The 19,197-nt window shown below is 37.8% G+C and overlaps 1 protein-coding gene and 1 long non-coding RNA gene across 2 annotated transcripts; one reads left to right on the plus strand and one right to left on the minus strand.

Annotated features, from left to right (window-relative positions):
• Positions 1-3,258: 3,258 nt before the first annotated feature.
• LOC144356065 (uncharacterized) lies at positions 3,259-4,258 on the plus strand. Its single transcript, XR_013421365.2, has 2 exons — positions 3,259-3,584; positions 4,080-4,258. It is a non-coding gene; the product is annotated as an uncharacterized LOC144356065 (long non-coding RNA).
• A 1,424-nt stretch (positions 4,259-5,682) lies between these two features.
• Positions 5,683-18,332, minus strand: LOC102804339 (aquaporin-9-like). Its single transcript, XM_006819018.3, has 7 exons — positions 18,225-18,332; positions 9,450-9,576; positions 8,071-8,208; positions 7,711-7,829; positions 6,756-6,973; positions 6,338-6,462; positions 5,683-5,896 (listed from the first exon to the last, which is right to left on the minus strand). The coding sequence occupies exons 1-7, from the start codon at positions 18,330-18,332 to the stop codon at positions 5,736-5,738; spliced, it is 996 nt and encodes a 331-aa protein (XP_006819081.1). The 3' UTR covers positions 5,683-5,735.
• Between the last annotated feature and the right edge of the window lie 865 nt (positions 18,333-19,197).

A 19,197-nucleotide genomic window follows, 5' to 3' on the forward strand; every position in this document is an offset into this window, starting at 1 on the left:
TATTCATGAGTAGTCTTCTAGTTTAAACATGACAAAATTTGTATGACTAAATAGGCATTATTTTCACTGCTTTTAATGAATGCACAATAGTGTGTGCTCGTTCATGGTCGGAAATACCAAGGGACAGATAAAATGTAGCACTCATTTATATTGTTTATCCACGTGGGCAATACGTGGCAGGATCGTGGGCCAAAGCTCAAATTCTATGCATCTCACAGAAATAACAATAACTCATTATACCGAATTACTGGTATACTAGTCTAGTGAATACAATCCAACAGAATATTTCTATTTTATCGTCGTTGGTTCGGGTCACGATAACCCAGATAATATATAGACTCTAGTTCAAGTAATCACGTTCTTTGATTTTTCAATGTGTTTCAACAATTATGTTTTACAGTTACCGTATATGGTAATTTTGAATATAAAACATATTTATTCTCTAGGGGATGAAGTAAAATATTCGATAAACCTGACTCTACTTATCTAACAATAGAAGGCAACTTGAAATACGCGAAAAACGTTGATTATGGATAGTGGCAGACACACACACATAAAGAGGTTATTCACGTTCCCATCCACGAAAACCCAAATCACTGTTATAACGTTTTAGTATTTCAATATTTAGAAGAATTGTTTCAATCACATATTCTAATCTTTGCAAAGACCCGCGTGACCACCAGCATTTGTACAGCAAGGCTTGGCTAAACTTTATATACGCGGTTACCGTTGTGATAGCGTATTAAATTTCCATAATTCCATTAATACAGTAAGACGGTCGCTTAAAAATATTATAGTGTTTCTGTTGCAAAATGTATGTACGTGTACCGGGCACTGCAGAGTCATGAATACACACCCCGGGCATACGCACACGCACAATTCGGTTACACTAATTGAACATACCGGTAATTCATTTTGCATCATAATGTGAAGCTGGCGCAGAAAGATATCCAACAATAGTGCGTTTATTTCAGAATTTATATCACGAGTTTCACATAAATGACCGTCAACAATAACGATGAAGTAATAGGGAATGTTCTGTATCCTCGGGGGCGGAGCTATGTCACAGGACGTTCCACGTTGCTACGACGCGCACCACTGTACATGCATTTCTATGGGCTCTGTGTGCGCTGCTGTAGAACGCGGGTGGAGCCGGTGAAAATTCGAGAAAACAACACAAACTCAACTTTGAAGTAATCCCAAACAACCAAATTTATATATGTTACACACGTAGGGCTAATCTTGTTACACTGTTCAGAGGAGTCCCAACAACCATCCCAAAGTACCGTTTTTCTGTGAGTTTTTGGCCTTTGTTTTCACCGCCGCGGGTTGCCAGGCGGTGAAAATGCCCGGATGTCCGCGCCCGAGGATTGCATTCGATTGCCTCCACACATTTGGAAAAGGCGCCACCAATGTGCACATTGAACACATTGAGTTTGTAAAATGAGAAGTACGTAATTCGGGGGATGTCGATGATGAATGCGTTGTTTTACTTGTTCATGAAACTTTGCAGGAGATCTATTTTATACTAAACCTGACATCCAATAATGTTCTCTTCAACGTGTTTCAGTTCTTCAGTTGTATAAACTTCATTTAGTTCTGGATTCGGGTCAGGGGCTTTGATACACTACAAACTTATTTAGACGTGCTGAATAATATTGAAGTTACGCCCTCTACATATTACAGACTTTTATATCCGCAATAGTTCATAATTGTAAACCCACTCCAAAACGTGCAATATGGCAAAGAAAAAGAAGAAAAAAAGAATTTCTGACGAAGTCGCCAAAATCGATGCGTGCACGCGTTTTCTTATTTTTTAATGAATGCACAATACTGAGTGCTCGTCCTTGGTCGGAAATACGCAGGGACAGATAAAATGTAGCACTCATTTATAATGTTTATCCACGTGGGCAATACGTGGCAGGATCGTGGGCCAAAGCTCAAATTCTATGCATCCCCTATAAATAACAATAACTCATTATACCGAATTACTGGTATACTAGTCTAGTGAATACAATCCAACAGAATATTTTAATTTTACCGTCGTTGGTTCGAGTCATAATAACACAGATATATAAACACGAGTTCAAGTAATCACATTCCTTGATTTTTCAATGTGTTTCAACAATTTTAGCAATTATATTGAAAAAAAAAATATTCAATTTTACAGTTAACGGATATTGCAATTTTGAATATAAAATATATTTATTTAAGGTAAAATATTCGAAAAACCTGTTTTGATTTGTCCTAAAACTTTTTTTTTTCAAATTCAGTTCCAACCTTAAAAGAAATCTGTGACAACGCACATTTTATTTATTTCTTTGACGCACTCGGTGACCAACACATATTTTTAATTGTTTTCTGAACCTTACGTATGCAAAAATAGATAAGTGTTTTTCGACATACGGTTACGCGCATTTAGAACAACTTACATCAAATACAGTTTGTGAATATTACGTTTGGCACATTTGATAATGTTAATGAGTAGTTATATTGAACAATAATTATTACCTCCAAGACGACAAGCATCGCAGCAGGTAAAAGCTGCTAGTCATATTTATTGAATTAGAAGCTATAATTTCATATTCCAGGCAATTTGACCTTTAAACATTATTAGCCACTTTTTATTACTGCTGACACTGTCACAAGCTGTTTTGATTTTACATCGTATTTTATATCCAGATTTGCCAATTTTTCACGAAATTACTAGTACATGACATTTTGTGTTTCTTGCAGAACTATCAAATATCTGTCTTTAAATATCGCTGTCTTTCTAAATGCTTAAAAGTGTCCTAATTTCATTGTCTGGCCAAGATATATTGTCACGTGCCAAGTGCGTTTATACACAAAATTAGGCCTATATAGTACGTGCGGTCGGATACGTGCTAAATGGTGGTGTGAGACCGCAACTAACGTGTTCTGTGCCACTGTTCCAAAAATAGCATTTGTGAAAGATATTTGGTAAAAATAAGCACTGAGTGTTGTTCAGTTACAACATTTCCAAGCTTGTGCATAATACAAATGATTATTGTCTTGCGATTTATGTTCAACTTTCTCCATTAATATGAGTCAGCACCCACCATAACTTATCCTCATCAGTTTACCTTTATTATTAATTCTTCAAACATCAGTAACGATACAATTCCGCCCTCTTTACGGTATATATATTTACCAGCACCAGCGATTGCTATACACATACTGAACTGTTTTATTCCATGTTACATGTTTCACTTCAAGCTGCATGGTTTTTATCAATCTGATTAAAATCTGATGTAGTGTACGGGCTTTAATTATTTTGGCTATAAACTTATTTTAATTTAATTTTTTATTATATTTGTTATTAATGCCCTTTTATTTTATTATTTTACTTTGATTTTGATTTTGTGTTAATTCCGCCCTACCTACATCTGACCCGATGCCTATGTAACGAGATTTCAACGAGACCCACTATCGACGATTTTAGTCAACGAATCACAGACCTCCTTCTATAGCGCACATGATGACGTCACCGGGCATAGTCAGGTGGCAAACACACTCAAATAAAATGGCAGATTATACCGACGTTAGCGACCGTGAATAACACGGTAAGTTTACCATTGTCAAATGCAACGAAAGTCATTTTTATGTTAATATTGTGGCTAGAATGGTTCGACTTTAGATCGTTATTTCGCATAGTTATTCTGGGAGTGACGATTTTGTTTCCACCGGTTCGACCGAACACCAGTGTCTTTTTCCAGTCGCCTGCCCTAGGCCCTGGAGACGGGTGATGTTTGTTGACGATCGGGCCAAAATCGTCTACGGTATTGAAGCTGTAAATATTCATCAAATTGTATCAACATTTTGTACATTATACAATAACTCTTTATTAAAGTAATTGAGCTGATTTGGACTGGAATAAAATATTTTTTATTTGGAACACATCGCAATTGATCAGGAAATATTTGTTTGCTCCAATTTTCTGCGTCGATGCCGTGGGCCGGTGACCGTTATACAATTTAAAATCAGTTTGCATTGTTTACTATAGCTGTTTACAGTGTTCTAATCATTACGATTTACTTATTTTTTTGCTTCCATTCTAGATAATTATGCTCAGTGATGTAAAATTGAAGCGATGACTGAATGAACGAACCTTGGCTGGCGAAGATGTATCTGGAAGTGTACACATTTGTTGGAAGTGAAAAAAATATTCAATGTAATGACAAAAATTGTAAAATGCTGTGGAATTTCTTTTGCAAATAAAAATATACTAGCAATTTTTTATTAATGGTTTATTCAAGTGGGCAAAACATAATGTACAGAAAGATTGCCCGTATACACTGAAAAGTAAGCAATCGACAGCCTGTGTAAAAGGGGGGCTGTGATTGGCTGTTACTTACGCGAGATTTGAACGGGACTTACATAGGCGTCGGATCAGATGTAGGTAGGGCGGAATTAAAAAAATCAAAGTAAAATAATGAAATAAAAGGGCATTAATAACAAAAGTAATAAAAAATAAAATTAAAATAAGTTTATAGCCAAAATAATTAAAGCCCGTACACTACATCAGATTTTAATCAGATTGGGTTTTTATAGACAACGTCCTGCCTTTGCGTTCAATCCTGTTCTGTAACCATGTATTGCATGAACCGGTGAACGGCATCATCAGCTACACGGGCATTGTCACAGCCGGTCACATGATTCACCAGACTTTTAGAATTCTCTCGTAAAACATTACTATACAATACCCATTTGTTCATATAGCACGTTGTTTTACGTTTGTTGTTTTCTTGATATAGATTAATATTAATGGATTCGATTGAAATATGGTGGGATGCTTTTCGAAACACAATTCTTGACCTTGTGCTTTGTCTTCAGTTGTAAGTTGTAATGGACAATTACCCATGAAAAAATTGCACGCGCACCCACTTACTTAACAAAAACACTTCGCCACTAGAGGGCACAGTCAGGTGTACAGATGTTTTATTTCAAATTTAACACTCTAGAGAAGATGACTGACATTTCTGGTTAGTTATTATATTGGTTTTCTGCTTAAATTAGTTTATTGAACATGATTGTTATTGCACGATATATCCTAATACGAACAGAAAGTTTTGAAACCGAGAAAAAATACAATTATTTACAACAAGTTGGAAACTGTCAATCTTGCGTGAATCTGGAAATCGATAACATGTAACCACAGTCCCTCTATCATAGAGGGATAGAGGGACTGTGATGTAACCAAACACATGTAGTCACATACACGAGAAACCCTGTTATATACACGAATTAGTTCTGTTATAACTTAATTAATTAAATATGCTTAACTTGGAATATATTGTATTATTTTTCAGTATGGTATGTACATTACTATGCGCGGTAGACGTCGCGCTGCACATGTGCGAGATATATGGGTCTCATATAAACAAAGATGGCGACTTTGACTGTTGCGCAGATCAACGAGTACGAACTGACACGTTTCCAAGCTGTAATTAGGTAATTTTCATGTGATTGGAAGGTATCGAAGGAGTCATCGGCGGTAATCAGTGCAAGTCGCGCCCAGGTCAAACCTCATACTTGCGATTTCTATTTGAAGAGCGCATTGGATTGTGGGAAAATCAATGTTTATCAACACAAATGTCGAACATGCACAGCACAACGACTACCGCGCTTTAACCAAACACAAATATGTAAAACAATACCAAGTTATGGATATTTTCTTTTTAATATATACATGTATTACACTGTCCATTTAAAGACTAATTGGTTGTTCCACAGTCGTCAATAAAAGCCGCATTCATAACGCAACCATCATCGGTGTTGACTTGTTCATTTGCATTAATCTCTTTGGTTTGTGGATCTTTCACTTTATCTTTCTCTGCCTCCATTGCTTTGCTTTGCTCAATTGAAATATCTTGACCTGAGCAGATAAAATGTAAAGATAGTCAACTGTATGGTGAATATGAAAATATACCGATTACCCGGCATTTTGACTGTGTTAGTGGTTTGCTCTGAATCTTTTACGGTAGAATCCTGTACATATTATTTGGTCATAAACCACACGGAAATGTTCTACGGTTTATTGTGTATAATCATAGAATTGTTGTAATTTTGTGGTATTACATCAAACAACATTAGTTTGTGCGTTAGAAAATGCTATTTTGAAAACAAAGTAGCAATTGTTTTTCATGCACGTGTGTACATTTATGAAGAACGTATTAAATATGTATTCTCGACTACCACCGGGAACAAATGAAGATAATAAGTGTCAGCCGTATCTGGTTCTCTCCGTACATATGTGAATGTCAATATCACACTGGTACAACATTATAGGAGTATGAAAACGTAATAAAATGCATACCTATTTCAGCTGTCCCAAGCGGTGGATGATGAATTTCTACCAAAAATATATACGTTAATGCACCCAGTGTTGCTCCTATCAATGGCATTACAATAGGAATCCACCAAAAGTGCCAACCATATGGGCTAAGAAAATAGAATAAATAGTACATACAAAATGAGTGGGAGGGTTGGTTGGTCGGTAGGTATGTAGGTAGGTAGGTATGTAGGTAGGTAGGTAGGTAGGTAGGTAGGTAGGTAGGTGTGATGTTAATGTATGAAATGTATGAGTTAGCATAAGTATTCGTGTCAAATATTTAAATTTATTCAAACGCATACTCTAGACGAATCAAAGCATCTTCGTTAATTCAACTTGAATGAGTATTTCTACTATTATATTGAACGAGTGTAATTCTCTGCATAACACCAAACATACTCACGTCCACACCTCGTTTCCGTACCCCACCATATAAGTAAACAGCCTTGGTGCGAAATCCCTCGTTGGATTAATAGCGCCACCAGCGTTGTAACACAAACAATTGCCCAGAGTAAATATAAGGAGCCCGACAATAAATGGTTCCATTCCAGGCGGTGGGCGAATATTTCTCTCGTCAATAACCGCAGTCACACACAATATAACAATATAAGTTGCAAACAGCTAGCGGAACAACAAAATTTTCAATTTCAACAATATTCGAAGAATTGAAACTCAGAATTGTTGTTTACTACCTTATACTAAAATATGAAAATATGTTTGGATATTTAAAGTAGAAACTAATTCTCACTTCCGTCTCGGTTAGACTTAAACTGTACCACGTTTGAGATATAATTTTTGGTATGTGTTGGTTCTTGGATAATTCAGCTCCGTCGTCATGTAGTTCGTTTAGTAATTTCGCGATTTTGACACGGAAAATGCCTGGACTAAATCATTTGCTGAGAGACGGCCGCTTAGGTATGTGCAATCTAATCAAACAAAATAATGAATTAAGCGCTACATTCACAGAGCGCGTGTTCGAATTTTGTATTTTACACGCGTCAATGTTACGTCGGCTTAAGGTGCCACATCGAACAAGGCGCGATGCGACGACCGTAACGCTTTATTCTAGTGAGTTTTCAGTATGACAATAATTTAATATTATTTTACAATGTGAATCCCCCGCATAATGTATTGTATATGCGTACAGTAACATATTCAGTAACAAGGCCGTATAGGTAGCAAAAATTAGTTGGTCCGGCCAAATGTTCAGTTAAAGGGCGGTAGTCGTCGCGCCGCGTCCTGTTCGATATGGGACTCATAGCGACGTATACAACGCGTGTAAAATACATTGTTTATTTACATGAAATTCGAACACGCGCTGTGCGACGACCACCGCGCTTTAACCTATCAATTCTCACCTGGTCCCATATAGCATTTCCCACCGACAGATACTCTTGTGGATATGTAGCCCAAATACTAGCTGTGGCATTCGGACCAATTACAACTCGAACTCCCCCATCAAAATCATTCAGTGCATCTGGTAAATAAAGTAATTGTTACAGAACAAAATGTATTTCGAATCAACGTGGAATCGCTGATAACAAATGAAATCAACTCTTCTTCTGGTGATCCATTATATAAAAGTATGGAGTCATAGCACATTTGTTCAATCGCACAGTTCAAACTCAAATATTGGTAGCTGACAGCCAATAAAATTTACAGTATTACAGCGTCACTGTAATTAACTAATATGATTAATAATATTGTGTAATGCTTACCGTAATACACCCCATAGACTACTATAGATGCTACAAAGGACGCTAGGAATTGAACCAGGATATAGACTGGAACAGAACGCCATGGAAATCTGCCAACTATCGCAAATGCCACAGAAACAGCGGGGTTGAAATGTGCACCTGTAACAGAAACTTATTTTAACAGTCAGATATTCTGTGCATGTCAGATTCGTTGACATGGCAGCTCGTAATATGTGTTTGGCAGAGGTACATTACGTGGGGTTTGCAACGCTCATAGTTCTGTATGGTGACATCATGTCAAGATCCCATTCAAGTCTCATCTCGTAGATAGCGAGATTGATGCTACGACTTGACATATACCAATGTTCAAGGTTTGTAACAAAACAATAAAACATGTCTTCCCACTATCATAGTGAAAAATGTAATACATCGAAAATGTACAGAAAATATAGTTCTCGTAATCCGTCATATCGTGAGCAGCTATTTTGATCCACCTGAACCTCCCAGTATCCTAGTTACCTTGGGCATGCGTATTCGCATTGTTTTGAGTTGGGAACGCTTATGCGAGAGCGAGATTGGAAAGGGATCTTGATATCATGTCACGCGACTTGCAGGCTCATACCACTAATTGAATCTCCATAGACGACAATGTTAACATATGACGAGATTGCTATATGAAAATGATGAAAATTGAAAACATGGCTCAAAAATGGGAAATCAACATGCCAGTTATCAACCATATGAAAAAAACTAACATATTGGCCAGCTCAAACTCTTACAAATCTCAGGTAAACAAGACACACCTACTGTATTTGGATTGCACCTAGAGAAATCACTGGAAAAAACACCAAGATTAGAACATCCAAATACACGCAGAATAAACCCACAGGTACACAGCCGCTAAGTAGTAAACAAAAGACCACGTGTTGGTCTCACCTTTGACCCAGATGGTTACGCCCTCAAACAGGGAGCACCTGAGAAAAAAAAAATATTTAAAAAATTTCATTGGTTCTTGCAAGGCATTTAAATTGAATTGAGGGCTACGAGCCATTGGTTGATTAGTGGCATGAGACCTGCAAACCCCATGTAATGTACTGATGTTGACTATCAGTCCTATATACGCCCACTTACAGTTATCCTAAAAAGAATATAATGCTTGAAACAAATTCCTCGATTAACCTTTGTAGTATACGCATAGTGCCAACCGGGTTATGTCGATTTGCTCGTCACAACAGTGAGATTGATTCTGTCCAGATCACCCATGTGATCGGCGTACAGTGATAACGCACATGATCAATTACACCAGTACGTCCATGATTACACCAACTGTTTTCAGTAAATCACTAAAGTACTTTTAACATGTCAGAAGTTCAGATTGACCATTTGTGTTACATACTCACCCGACGGTCCAAATGCAACGTACATGCCCATACACAAACCAATTCCCCAACCCCAGTTAGCAGTGAGCACATTCCCATTCTCCCCGTCACTGAGGATATACTGAGCTGTTCCACTGCAACCAAATGACTGGAATAACAATGTACATTAGTGTAAGTAAAATAAATGATACCAAATTATTGAAACCTTCATTATAGATAACACCAGGGATGTATAAAATAAGTCACGGCAATTACGAGATGATCGCAGTGACCACAAAATTGTCAGAAAAACATTTCTAGAAATATGAATGCGAATGAGTGGTGGATTTTTGAAAGAATTGTTTTTTCGTTAGACTTGCTTATTTGCAGTGTGCATTACGTGTTTTAATACGTATTTCTCTCTTTTTTGTTTACGCAATCAAAACTTTCCATGCGATCTCCGATTTTTGTATGTACTGTTTTAGTCAGTCAGTCATGCTTGTTATCATACGTTAACATACACTTTTTGTAATGTCTTGTTGTGTTGTTTTTTCTAAGGAACTTGCACATTCCCAAATAGTCACCGTGGGAGCAGCGTTCACTAAACGCTATTTCGAACTGTACTGTTTGGTGAAATAAGCGTGGCGTTGGAGGGGCGCGTCTACCTACCGTGGCAGTGAAATACTCCACTGTAAAAAAATCAAATTACGAGTAAATGATAATAGGTTGTTTGTTTCAAGCATGTATAAGTTTATCTAGTTTGGTTACCCTAATCTCTCCTTCTAATCGTTTCTGTCAATGCCAACACTGTCTATTTAATGAGCATATAATTGTTACACGACGCGACAGTTGCCGACCTTTGACAAACGATATATAAGTTGTGCCTAATATGATGCATGTTCTCACATGTTTGCTATTGCTATGGTAACATATGCTACAATGGTAGCCACAGTCTTAACACATGATATCACCGGCACCACAACACAGACACCTACTGCGATCTCAAGTTTAGCAAAATATGTATCTAATACAGAAACAAACCTCGGCTGCACATTTAACATATATTCAGCACAGACTACCGCCGTGACGCAGCTATAACACGGACTACCGCTGCCCATCTAAACATAGTCTATCGTAGTATGATGGACGTGTAAGAGAAACACGACAACAATCAACTGTCAACATTTCGGAGTGGCGAGCAGTTTGAATTCTAATTGAGACTGTAAAACCGTCGCTGATTGGCTCTCGAACTTGGACGAGACGATTTTGATTTCAAATACCCCGGCAAGTATTCTAGGTTCTTCGTGTAATGAGGTGTTCGTACGCAGAAAAAACGCGAAATGTGGTCGAATTTCGATAATTAATGTCAGCCCAATGGACTGTTTGGCTGTGAAAGTTTGGTATTTCCTCCCCGCTTTGTAGGAATTTGAAATAAAACGTCTCTTTCTTAGCAATTTGATTAGATTTCATTACAATATCGTTGAAATTGTTATAACACTATATAAAGCACATTTGTTGAAATTATTGATTGGTGAATCTATTAAATTTGTTATTACATTATCAGTTGTAACACTGGCTGCATATTAGCGACGTGAATGTGTGCCCCTTTCTCTGGTTTGGGAGATTACCTTCGACGTGACACAAAGTGGAGACGGTAAATGCAAATATCACCAGGGACAAGCTTATAAAGCAAATGCTAGCTAATTGCACATACAAACCAGTTGAAAAGAAACATAGAAGATGTAAAACTTCCTCAATCACGGCATGATTGATTACAGAAACAGTGTTGTTTGTATTGTTTTTTTTTTTTATCAATATTGCCTGTAAATTAAGTGAATAAATTCAATTCAATTCAATTCAATTCAATTCAAAAACTACTGTATATAAAAAAAAACGAAAGAAAAAGACATATACCTTTGGTACACATCTTCCACACAATTCTATAATCCATCGTCTGTTTTTATTGGGATTGGGGGGGGGGGACTCTCCCACAGTCAGCTGGCGAACAAGTGATAATAAAATGGAATTATAATAATTGTGTGACATAATTGAACCGTTCTTCGCACAGAAATTTACTGCAGAGATTGACAATTAGTAAAGAATTAAATAAATATAGTACCCCGGGTAATGTGAAATATGTCTGCTGAAATATACGGGACGACCACGTCAACTTAATGTCTGTTTACCCTGACAATACACACATCAAATTACGAGTGTTATCTCTCTTATCAGAATAAACAACAGTGTCGCTCACATCATTGATAAATACGCGATTATGCTAATTTCCTCGTTTCGTTGCTATGTAGGAGCACAATTAACCTTATAGTACAGTCACGTGATAATCTAATTTCTTAATGTTGCATCTGATACTGATAACTAACGATTCTCGTGTATCTTTATTTGTTTGTTTTACTGCTGATGTCTACTGTCGCGTCTGAATATACTAGTAATGACGTATTCAACATGGTCTTCAAACTCGAGTCATTTTTAATTTCTAACAGAGCCTTCAATTATGGTGACAAATGCAAAACTTTAAACACTGTAAACACCTTTTTTTCATTTCTTGGATTTTATTAAAACTACCAAATCTTTTTTGTTTGGCAATTACTGTAGTCAAATTTATCCAGGACTCGACTTGATGGCTCAGTATGTGAGACCATGTGTTATCTATTCTGCATTTGCACTATCAAAACCAGTACACGCCATGTTCATCATCTGGTATACATCATCCCTAAACATTTATTGCAATCTGTTGTCTCATGTGCGACACTCTCAGCTTTATCTGATACCGGGTAACCCTTAAATTTGCTGAGAATATCCATTGTTAATTTCTTATTCTATCAGGGGATAAATCTCTTCTCTCTGGGGGGTTCTCCACACTGTCACGGGGAAACTCGTCTCGTCTCTCTATCGCGTCCCCTTGAGGTACGGGATCGGGAAAGTCACTTTAACTTTACAGTCAAATAAGGCACACACAACGAAATACGTTTCAGCTCTCGTCTTAGTCGGTCAATCGAGCACTCTATAAGACACAGCGCCCTGGGGAAAAAATCCCCAAGACTCTCGCAAGGCTGAACCAAGACTCGCCCAAGACTGGACTGCCTCAAGGCTCGCCCCTGGACTCTCTCGGACTCTCAGACTCGACTGCCCAAGGCTGCGTCTGTCGTGGAGTATTCGCCAAGACCAACTCAAACTCTCTTTATTCATTTTCAAAACTCTAACCAATTACAAAGCAGTAAAAAGACTCTAGGGCGTAACCTTCAATCATAAAGCCAATCAAACTAAGTACTGAATACGTCATATCTTTTGATTAATCGTTCACTACATTAATAACTATGGATGTCAGAATAGCGACGGTATCTTGTAATTAGTTCCAAACCACTGAGCCAAGTTCCGTCCAAAACTTCAAATAGGCCTACACGATGACAGACATAACACAGCAATTCGCTCGTAATCAACTAATTAAGTCGGTCAACAGATACGCGTAAACAAATTCATGATACATCTCTTCACCCAAACTGAGAGATATGCCTCCCGGCATTGCACGTTCACAAATCAAAGATACCGTCCTCTACTCATCGTCATACAGGTTAAATACAATACTAAGAAAAGGAATAAATCAAAAAGAGTAAAACACATTAATTAAGTACAATGATTATAAAGTCTAAATACAATGGTTATAAAGTCACAAATATCAAGGGAAAGGCTACCAATCGACTCACTTTTCTCAAAACGGTCCGCTGAGGGTAACCCTTTGCTTCACTTTCTCCGTTACTAAGGTTACAAACTCGATATCAAAAGGTCAAAAAAAAACTAAGGCGTGGCGGTGTAACCAAGCGATCAGCCAATCGCTGCAGTCGACAGCATGATCACGTGATTACCAGGGATGCGTCTCTCGGTTAAAGCATTGCAAAGCGGTAACTAATAAACAATGAATAAAAAGCTATTAATCAAACTCCTGTCATATACGCTTATGAACTTCAACTGAACTCACAATTCGTTAATCTAAACAAAAGTCATACGGCGTGGTAACAGAATGCAAAGACAAAGCCGCTATATAAAACATTACTCCTCTGGCAAATAAGACGGGGAAAAGCGAAACGATAGAAACTACTAAGTTACATATAAACCTGTCAATCGTGAACAAAAGCTTGCGATATCAAACAATACGTATATAAGCGCACCAAACTCTCACCTCAAAAAGACATTAAAAAACGTTACAAAGGTGCTATCAACTCAAAAAAGCGTCAGAAGTATTCCGGAAACAACACATAAACAAAAACAACTCTTGAAACGTCGATATCTCTGTACTCGACAAATCTCAAAACTCTTAAAAACACGTGGGGGCATCATTCCTCCCATCATAATCCTTACTCATAAACTCATTAAAACACCATAAAACTTAACAAAACTCAAAACACTGTGTTGCAAATACTCGTCCACTGAAGCGCGCTTAAATCGTTATAAAGGACCTCGAACGTCACCAAATATCATATCAAGACAAAGATCCGGGCGCTTACATACATACAATTCAACATCACTAAAAGAACGGTAAGAAAAAACGATAGGAAAAGCAAGCAATACTTTACATTACTGAGCAATAGGGTTAGGGTTCTGGAAAAGAGTTCAACGTCCTGAGTTACACAGTGTTAGTTACAGTGTCCAACGAGCGGTTCTCTAAGCAATACACAGATAGCTAAAGTCAAAGTCTATAAGCGTCTTCTTCTCTTGTCGCGTTAGTCCGGGTCGTTCTTTCATCTTCTTCTTGTCTTTAATGTCGCTCAATTCTTAATTATACAGTCCTATCCGGTACTGGTCCTTCCGAAGGGGTTCTGAAATCTTCATCTCTTCAGCGTTGTACATCGGTGTCGTTCGGGTAAAGTCGTTAGTCGTCAAACGCAGTTTCCGAGTCGTCTCTGCCATCGCTGCTAGTTAGTTCGGTTCACAAGAAAGACACACCTTCGCCATTTCACTTCTCTTCACAGGATGTCAATGTGTGTTAAACACCTGCCCGGGATCTCCACTCACGTATCAGGGGATAAATCTCTTCTCTCTGGGGGGTTCTCCACACTGTCACGGGGAAACTCGTCTCGTCTCTCTATCGCGTCCCCTTGAGGTACGGGATCGGGAAAGTCACTTTAACTTTACAGTCAAATAAGGCACACACAACGAAATACGTTTCAGCTCTCGTCTTAGTCGGTCAATCGAGCACTCTATAAGACACAGCGCCCTGGGGAAAAAATCCCCAAGACTCTCGCAAGGCTGAACCAAGACTCGCCCAAGACTGGACTGCCTCAAGGCTCGCCCCTGGACTCTCTCGGACTCTCAGACTCGACTGCCCAAGGCTGCGTCTGTCGTGGAGTATTCGCCAAGACCAACTCAAACTCTCTTTATTCATTTTCAAAACTCTAACCAATTACAAAGCAGTAAAAAGACTCTAGGGCGTAACCTTCAATCATAAAGCCAATCAAACTAAGTACTGAATACGTCATATCTTTTGATTAATCGTTCACTACATTAATAACTATGGATGTCAGAATAGCGACGGTATCTTGTAATTAGTTCCAAACCACTGAGCCAAGTTCCGTCCAAAACTTCAAATAGGCCTACACGATGACAGACATAACACAGCAATTCGCTCGTAATCAACTAATTAAGTCGGTCAACAGATACGCGTAAACAAATTCATGATAATTCCATTATGAATTCCCGTAGATCGATCTTCGGACCATGCATTATGATGCTATCTCTGTCAGTCCTCATATGGTTATTGATATATATGACTGGGTTTATTGTACATCAGCGTTTCTTTGCACCTGATATCGACTGTGTCTGCTTATAGTAATGGCTTGTCCAGCTTAATCTTTGGCCAATGCCGATTTTTCTGGAGGGGGGCAAATGCGGGGTTCTTTATGTTTGCCCTTACTGTCATGTGGGCACCAACCTTACGTATATTTACTACTAGCTTTCCTCAAATTACCATGCTGCCAATTTGAATCTATTCACTATAATGATTCAGAATGATTGACATGATCGGGTGATATAAATTGCTTCGTAATGGTTAATTGTTACTGTTCCTGGTTAGCCTCACATATATTCAGTATCAAATATTTACCAATAATATTTACTCAAACTTTCTCAAATCTCCCACACAAGTTTCAATCTTAATTTCAGTCAGCCAGAGTGCAACAACTAATACTAGAATCTGTGTATATTTGGTATCTTTGACTTATCTAGAACCTGCAAACCAACAGCACGCCGGTTATTTCCATAATCGCTCAATTTATCGTATATTTCTATTTCCAATATCTACTTCAGATATCTTAGGCTCCTCTATAAGCTAGGAGTTGATATTCATTTGCTAAATGCGTTGTCACAGTTGGGATGATTAGTTATAAATAGAGTAGGGCTTCTAAGTTATGACATCGCACTGTCATATTCAAGGATATCTTAAAGCGCGGTGGTCGTCGCGCAGCGCGTGTTCGAATTTCATGTAAATAAACAATGTATTTTACATGCGTTGTATACGTCGCTATGAGTCCCATATCGAACAGGACGCGGCGCGACGACCACCGCCCTTTAAAATAAGCATTTTTATGTCAAAATTACTAACATCATAATCATCATGTGTGGCTTTGCTCCATGCAAAGTAACACATATATCGTGTAAGTAATATTCTGCCTTTATGTGTGGTGTTAGTCACACTCACTTTGACAAGCCATTTTCAATGCATACATTACCAAGAATTCTAGTGAAAAACAATTTCATGTATTCATTTCAATTTTGAGTTAACAATACATAGTTAATTCTATAACCACCGATCATTGCTTTTGACTATTATGATATTTGATTACTAAACCTTGCCAACCATGGTAGACCTGTAGGATTCTACAATGGTCAGCAGAGTAATTCTCTAACACTGCTAATAGTTATCCTGACCATGCTAGAACATTGAGCGCAGTTTATGTTATGGTGAGAGAATAATCTCCTAGTTATTATTGTATGTTTTTATTTTATTTCCTTATATAGTAATAAATTGAGCTGAAGACTTCACGTCGCATTTACAACATATTTTCATGTTTCAATTGATGAAGAGAATTAATCTTTTATCTGTATGTATTCTAGTTTTAGCCAGCACTATGAGTGTTACTTTACTTTGGTTGAATACCGTTAACGTAATATTCGAAATGCTTAACCATTAAGAAAAATAGACTGATTGAAGAACAATCTAAAAATACTCTACAATTCCCCAAAACAAAGACTGTAAAACAACACAAACTAAACTGTACATCACAGTACAAGTCAAATGTGGACTCCGCCAAAAAATTATTCTAAGTTAGATTCATGCTAGCAACATTAGCCAGAAAAGTGACATTTATGCCAATCTGAGGCTGTCTATTTAACAGTATTATCGTATTTAACAACAATCTCGTACATCTACCGACTAACCTCAATGTTAGGCCTAGACGTTTTCTACAAAATCTATCGTTAAATAGTTGAATAGAGTTGGGTATAGTTGTGAAGTTGTGAAACATATTAGTAATCATATTATCATCATTGGCCTACTCCATTCATGCTGCCAACTTTGATTATGTTTTTAGTCGTGTGACGTCATCATATTTTAATGTACATTTCAACTGGCTCTGTTATTCCTTATATACTAGTCTTGAATTGGAAATTAGCAATGTGCTTAAATTTTATATTTACACATGGATTTTTTTAATCACAACAACAAATTTGTGATATATAGATTATTGTAACAAGTTTCTGTTATTGATTGTTATTTTTAAATGATTATTGCATTATCAGTAATATCAGGCGGTTTCTCATTTCATGTATTTTACACGATGTATTTATTATCGCTAAATTAACCGTCTTGGATAATGCTGTATAATGTTTGGTACATTTACCGCACACGACGCGCCGTCGAATATTTTCAGCCGATAAACCAAATACTAGTATGACGCACTGTGGTAGTAAGAAAATGTATATTTCTATAACGTGTATGTGTGGCCACTTCCGACGTCAAGAACAAACAATATTTCATTACAGCGTAATCTAGCACGTGTAAGAAAAGAACATCAAAAGAATTATAGTATACTGTTTTGAGAACTTCAAGTTCGTTTTACTTATGCGAACATCCTGGGATATAGGTGCGTGGGGTTACGCATGCTAATGTATATATTGGACGACGCGAGAAATGAAGTGAAATGGCAATACAATCAACATTTTTATCAGGTGGGGATGAATAATTGGGGTTTACATCACAACAGGCTAATCCTTGTTGCTCCACGTCTGCTTTCTGATAAGAATATCGGCGCCTTGGTGTGAAACAATAGCGGACAGTATTCAAACGACATTTTGCCAGGAACACTGTATTCCAAGGTTATCCGATGCAAACACGGTCATTTTGTTCTGTCAGAATTGCAAATCATTCGACAAAAAAGTATTGTATGTTCCCCTTATCTGTCAATAAACAAAAAATGATATGGATTTTGGCCAGTTGTGTGTTTTCCAAGTTCATCGCAATAAAGACACGTGTTTTAACTTAACTAAAAATGCAGAATATCAGAAATCAGTTTTCATGCAATCATCTATTTTAGTAATTATGACCAATTTGTCGCATTGGTGTCCAAAAAAGAAATTTGTAATGCGATCATGATCAGGGTTACTGTCATTCGACAACCCGATGCGATTAGAGTTCAAACATTATCATAGTTGAACTGTTTAAGAGATTGTGAATAACTGTGATGTTTCGAACTTAACATCAATAATGCGGCTATACGATTACCGCCCCATAAAATGGCATATACTTACTATCAAGACGAACGTCCCAAGAAATTCGGCAACAGCTTGTCTTGCCAATGGGCTGTGAATTCTCAGTCGTGGTCCGATTCTATCCACCCATGTTTCTAGAGAGGACATATTGGTTGTGTGCAGTTGCAGAGATATAGTCTGACGTAGAGGTACACGTCATTGTCCCGACAGAGAGAGAGAGGGGGGGTGAGATAATAGTTCGTATTCGTATTTATTGCTGGGTGTACATTGAATCTCTTTGTTATCTAGAGTACGTAAACCTTATCGTTTACGTTGCTCTACCGTCACATGGATGCGAGGATGGGACAACAATGGGATCATTATTATCAAGCTCGCTCGCAGTCCAGTGATGTGTAAGTGTCACAAAAACATGCTGTAGCAATACCTAGGTGTCCATGAGTTTGATGGGAACCTGGATGTCATTTTGGAAGTACAAGGGAACTCGAATAGTCTTTGAGTCATGGACATGACATGACATACAATAATGCAACTAAGAATCTAGGAGTATGTGAGTGTTGCAGTATATAGTACTAATGCGAACATGCGAAGCCTAAATCCTTAATCATGATATCTTCTCACATCGGAAAGGATGGATATAGCCGCCGGCTGTATGTTGGTATAGGATGGCCCAGTTAACGCGAAATATTCTTTTTGCCGCATAAAGACAACATAAACTGTTGGTCCCGCGAGATTTTAATCTTATCAGAACACACTACAGATATTGGGGGATATATTTGTTGCATGTACGTACCGTACATACCGGTACGTACCGGTAACAGAGTATAACAGAGTATAAGAGACAGTGAGTGGGTTTGGCGGAGCATACGCCGTTATCACCATACTCAAATAGGAGTCGAGCACGACGGCTCAACCAGCGCGGACAGTATGATGGATATAACATAGATAGCACATTGCAGTGCGCTACGACGATCACAATTCCCTACCCCAACTCAATCTGTTGTTTAATGTATAT

The sequence above is a fragment of the Saccoglossus kowalevskii genome, chromosome 13 (genome assembly GCF_978046115.1).
Source record: "Saccoglossus kowalevskii chromosome 13, keSacKowa6.1, whole genome shotgun sequence".
NCBI lineage: Eukaryota > Metazoa > Hemichordata > Enteropneusta > Harrimaniidae > Saccoglossus > Saccoglossus kowalevskii.

What these genes read in the sequence shown, in the direction of transcription:
- LOC102804339 (XM_006819018.3), bottom strand. Translation starts at nt 18,332, where the DNA reads ATGTCCTCTCTAGAAACATGGGTGGATAGAATCGGACCACGACTGAGA. An exon ending in AGTCTATGGGGTGTATTACG is followed by an intron (nt 7,830 to 8,070) that starts GTAAGCATTACA and finishes TTTATTTACCAG; the next exon opens with ATGCACTGAATGATTTTGAT. An exon ending in TACGGAAACGAGGTGTGGAC is followed by an intron (nt 6,463 to 6,755) that starts GTGAGTATGTTT and finishes CTATTTTCTTAG; the next exon opens with CCCATATGGTTGGCACTTTT.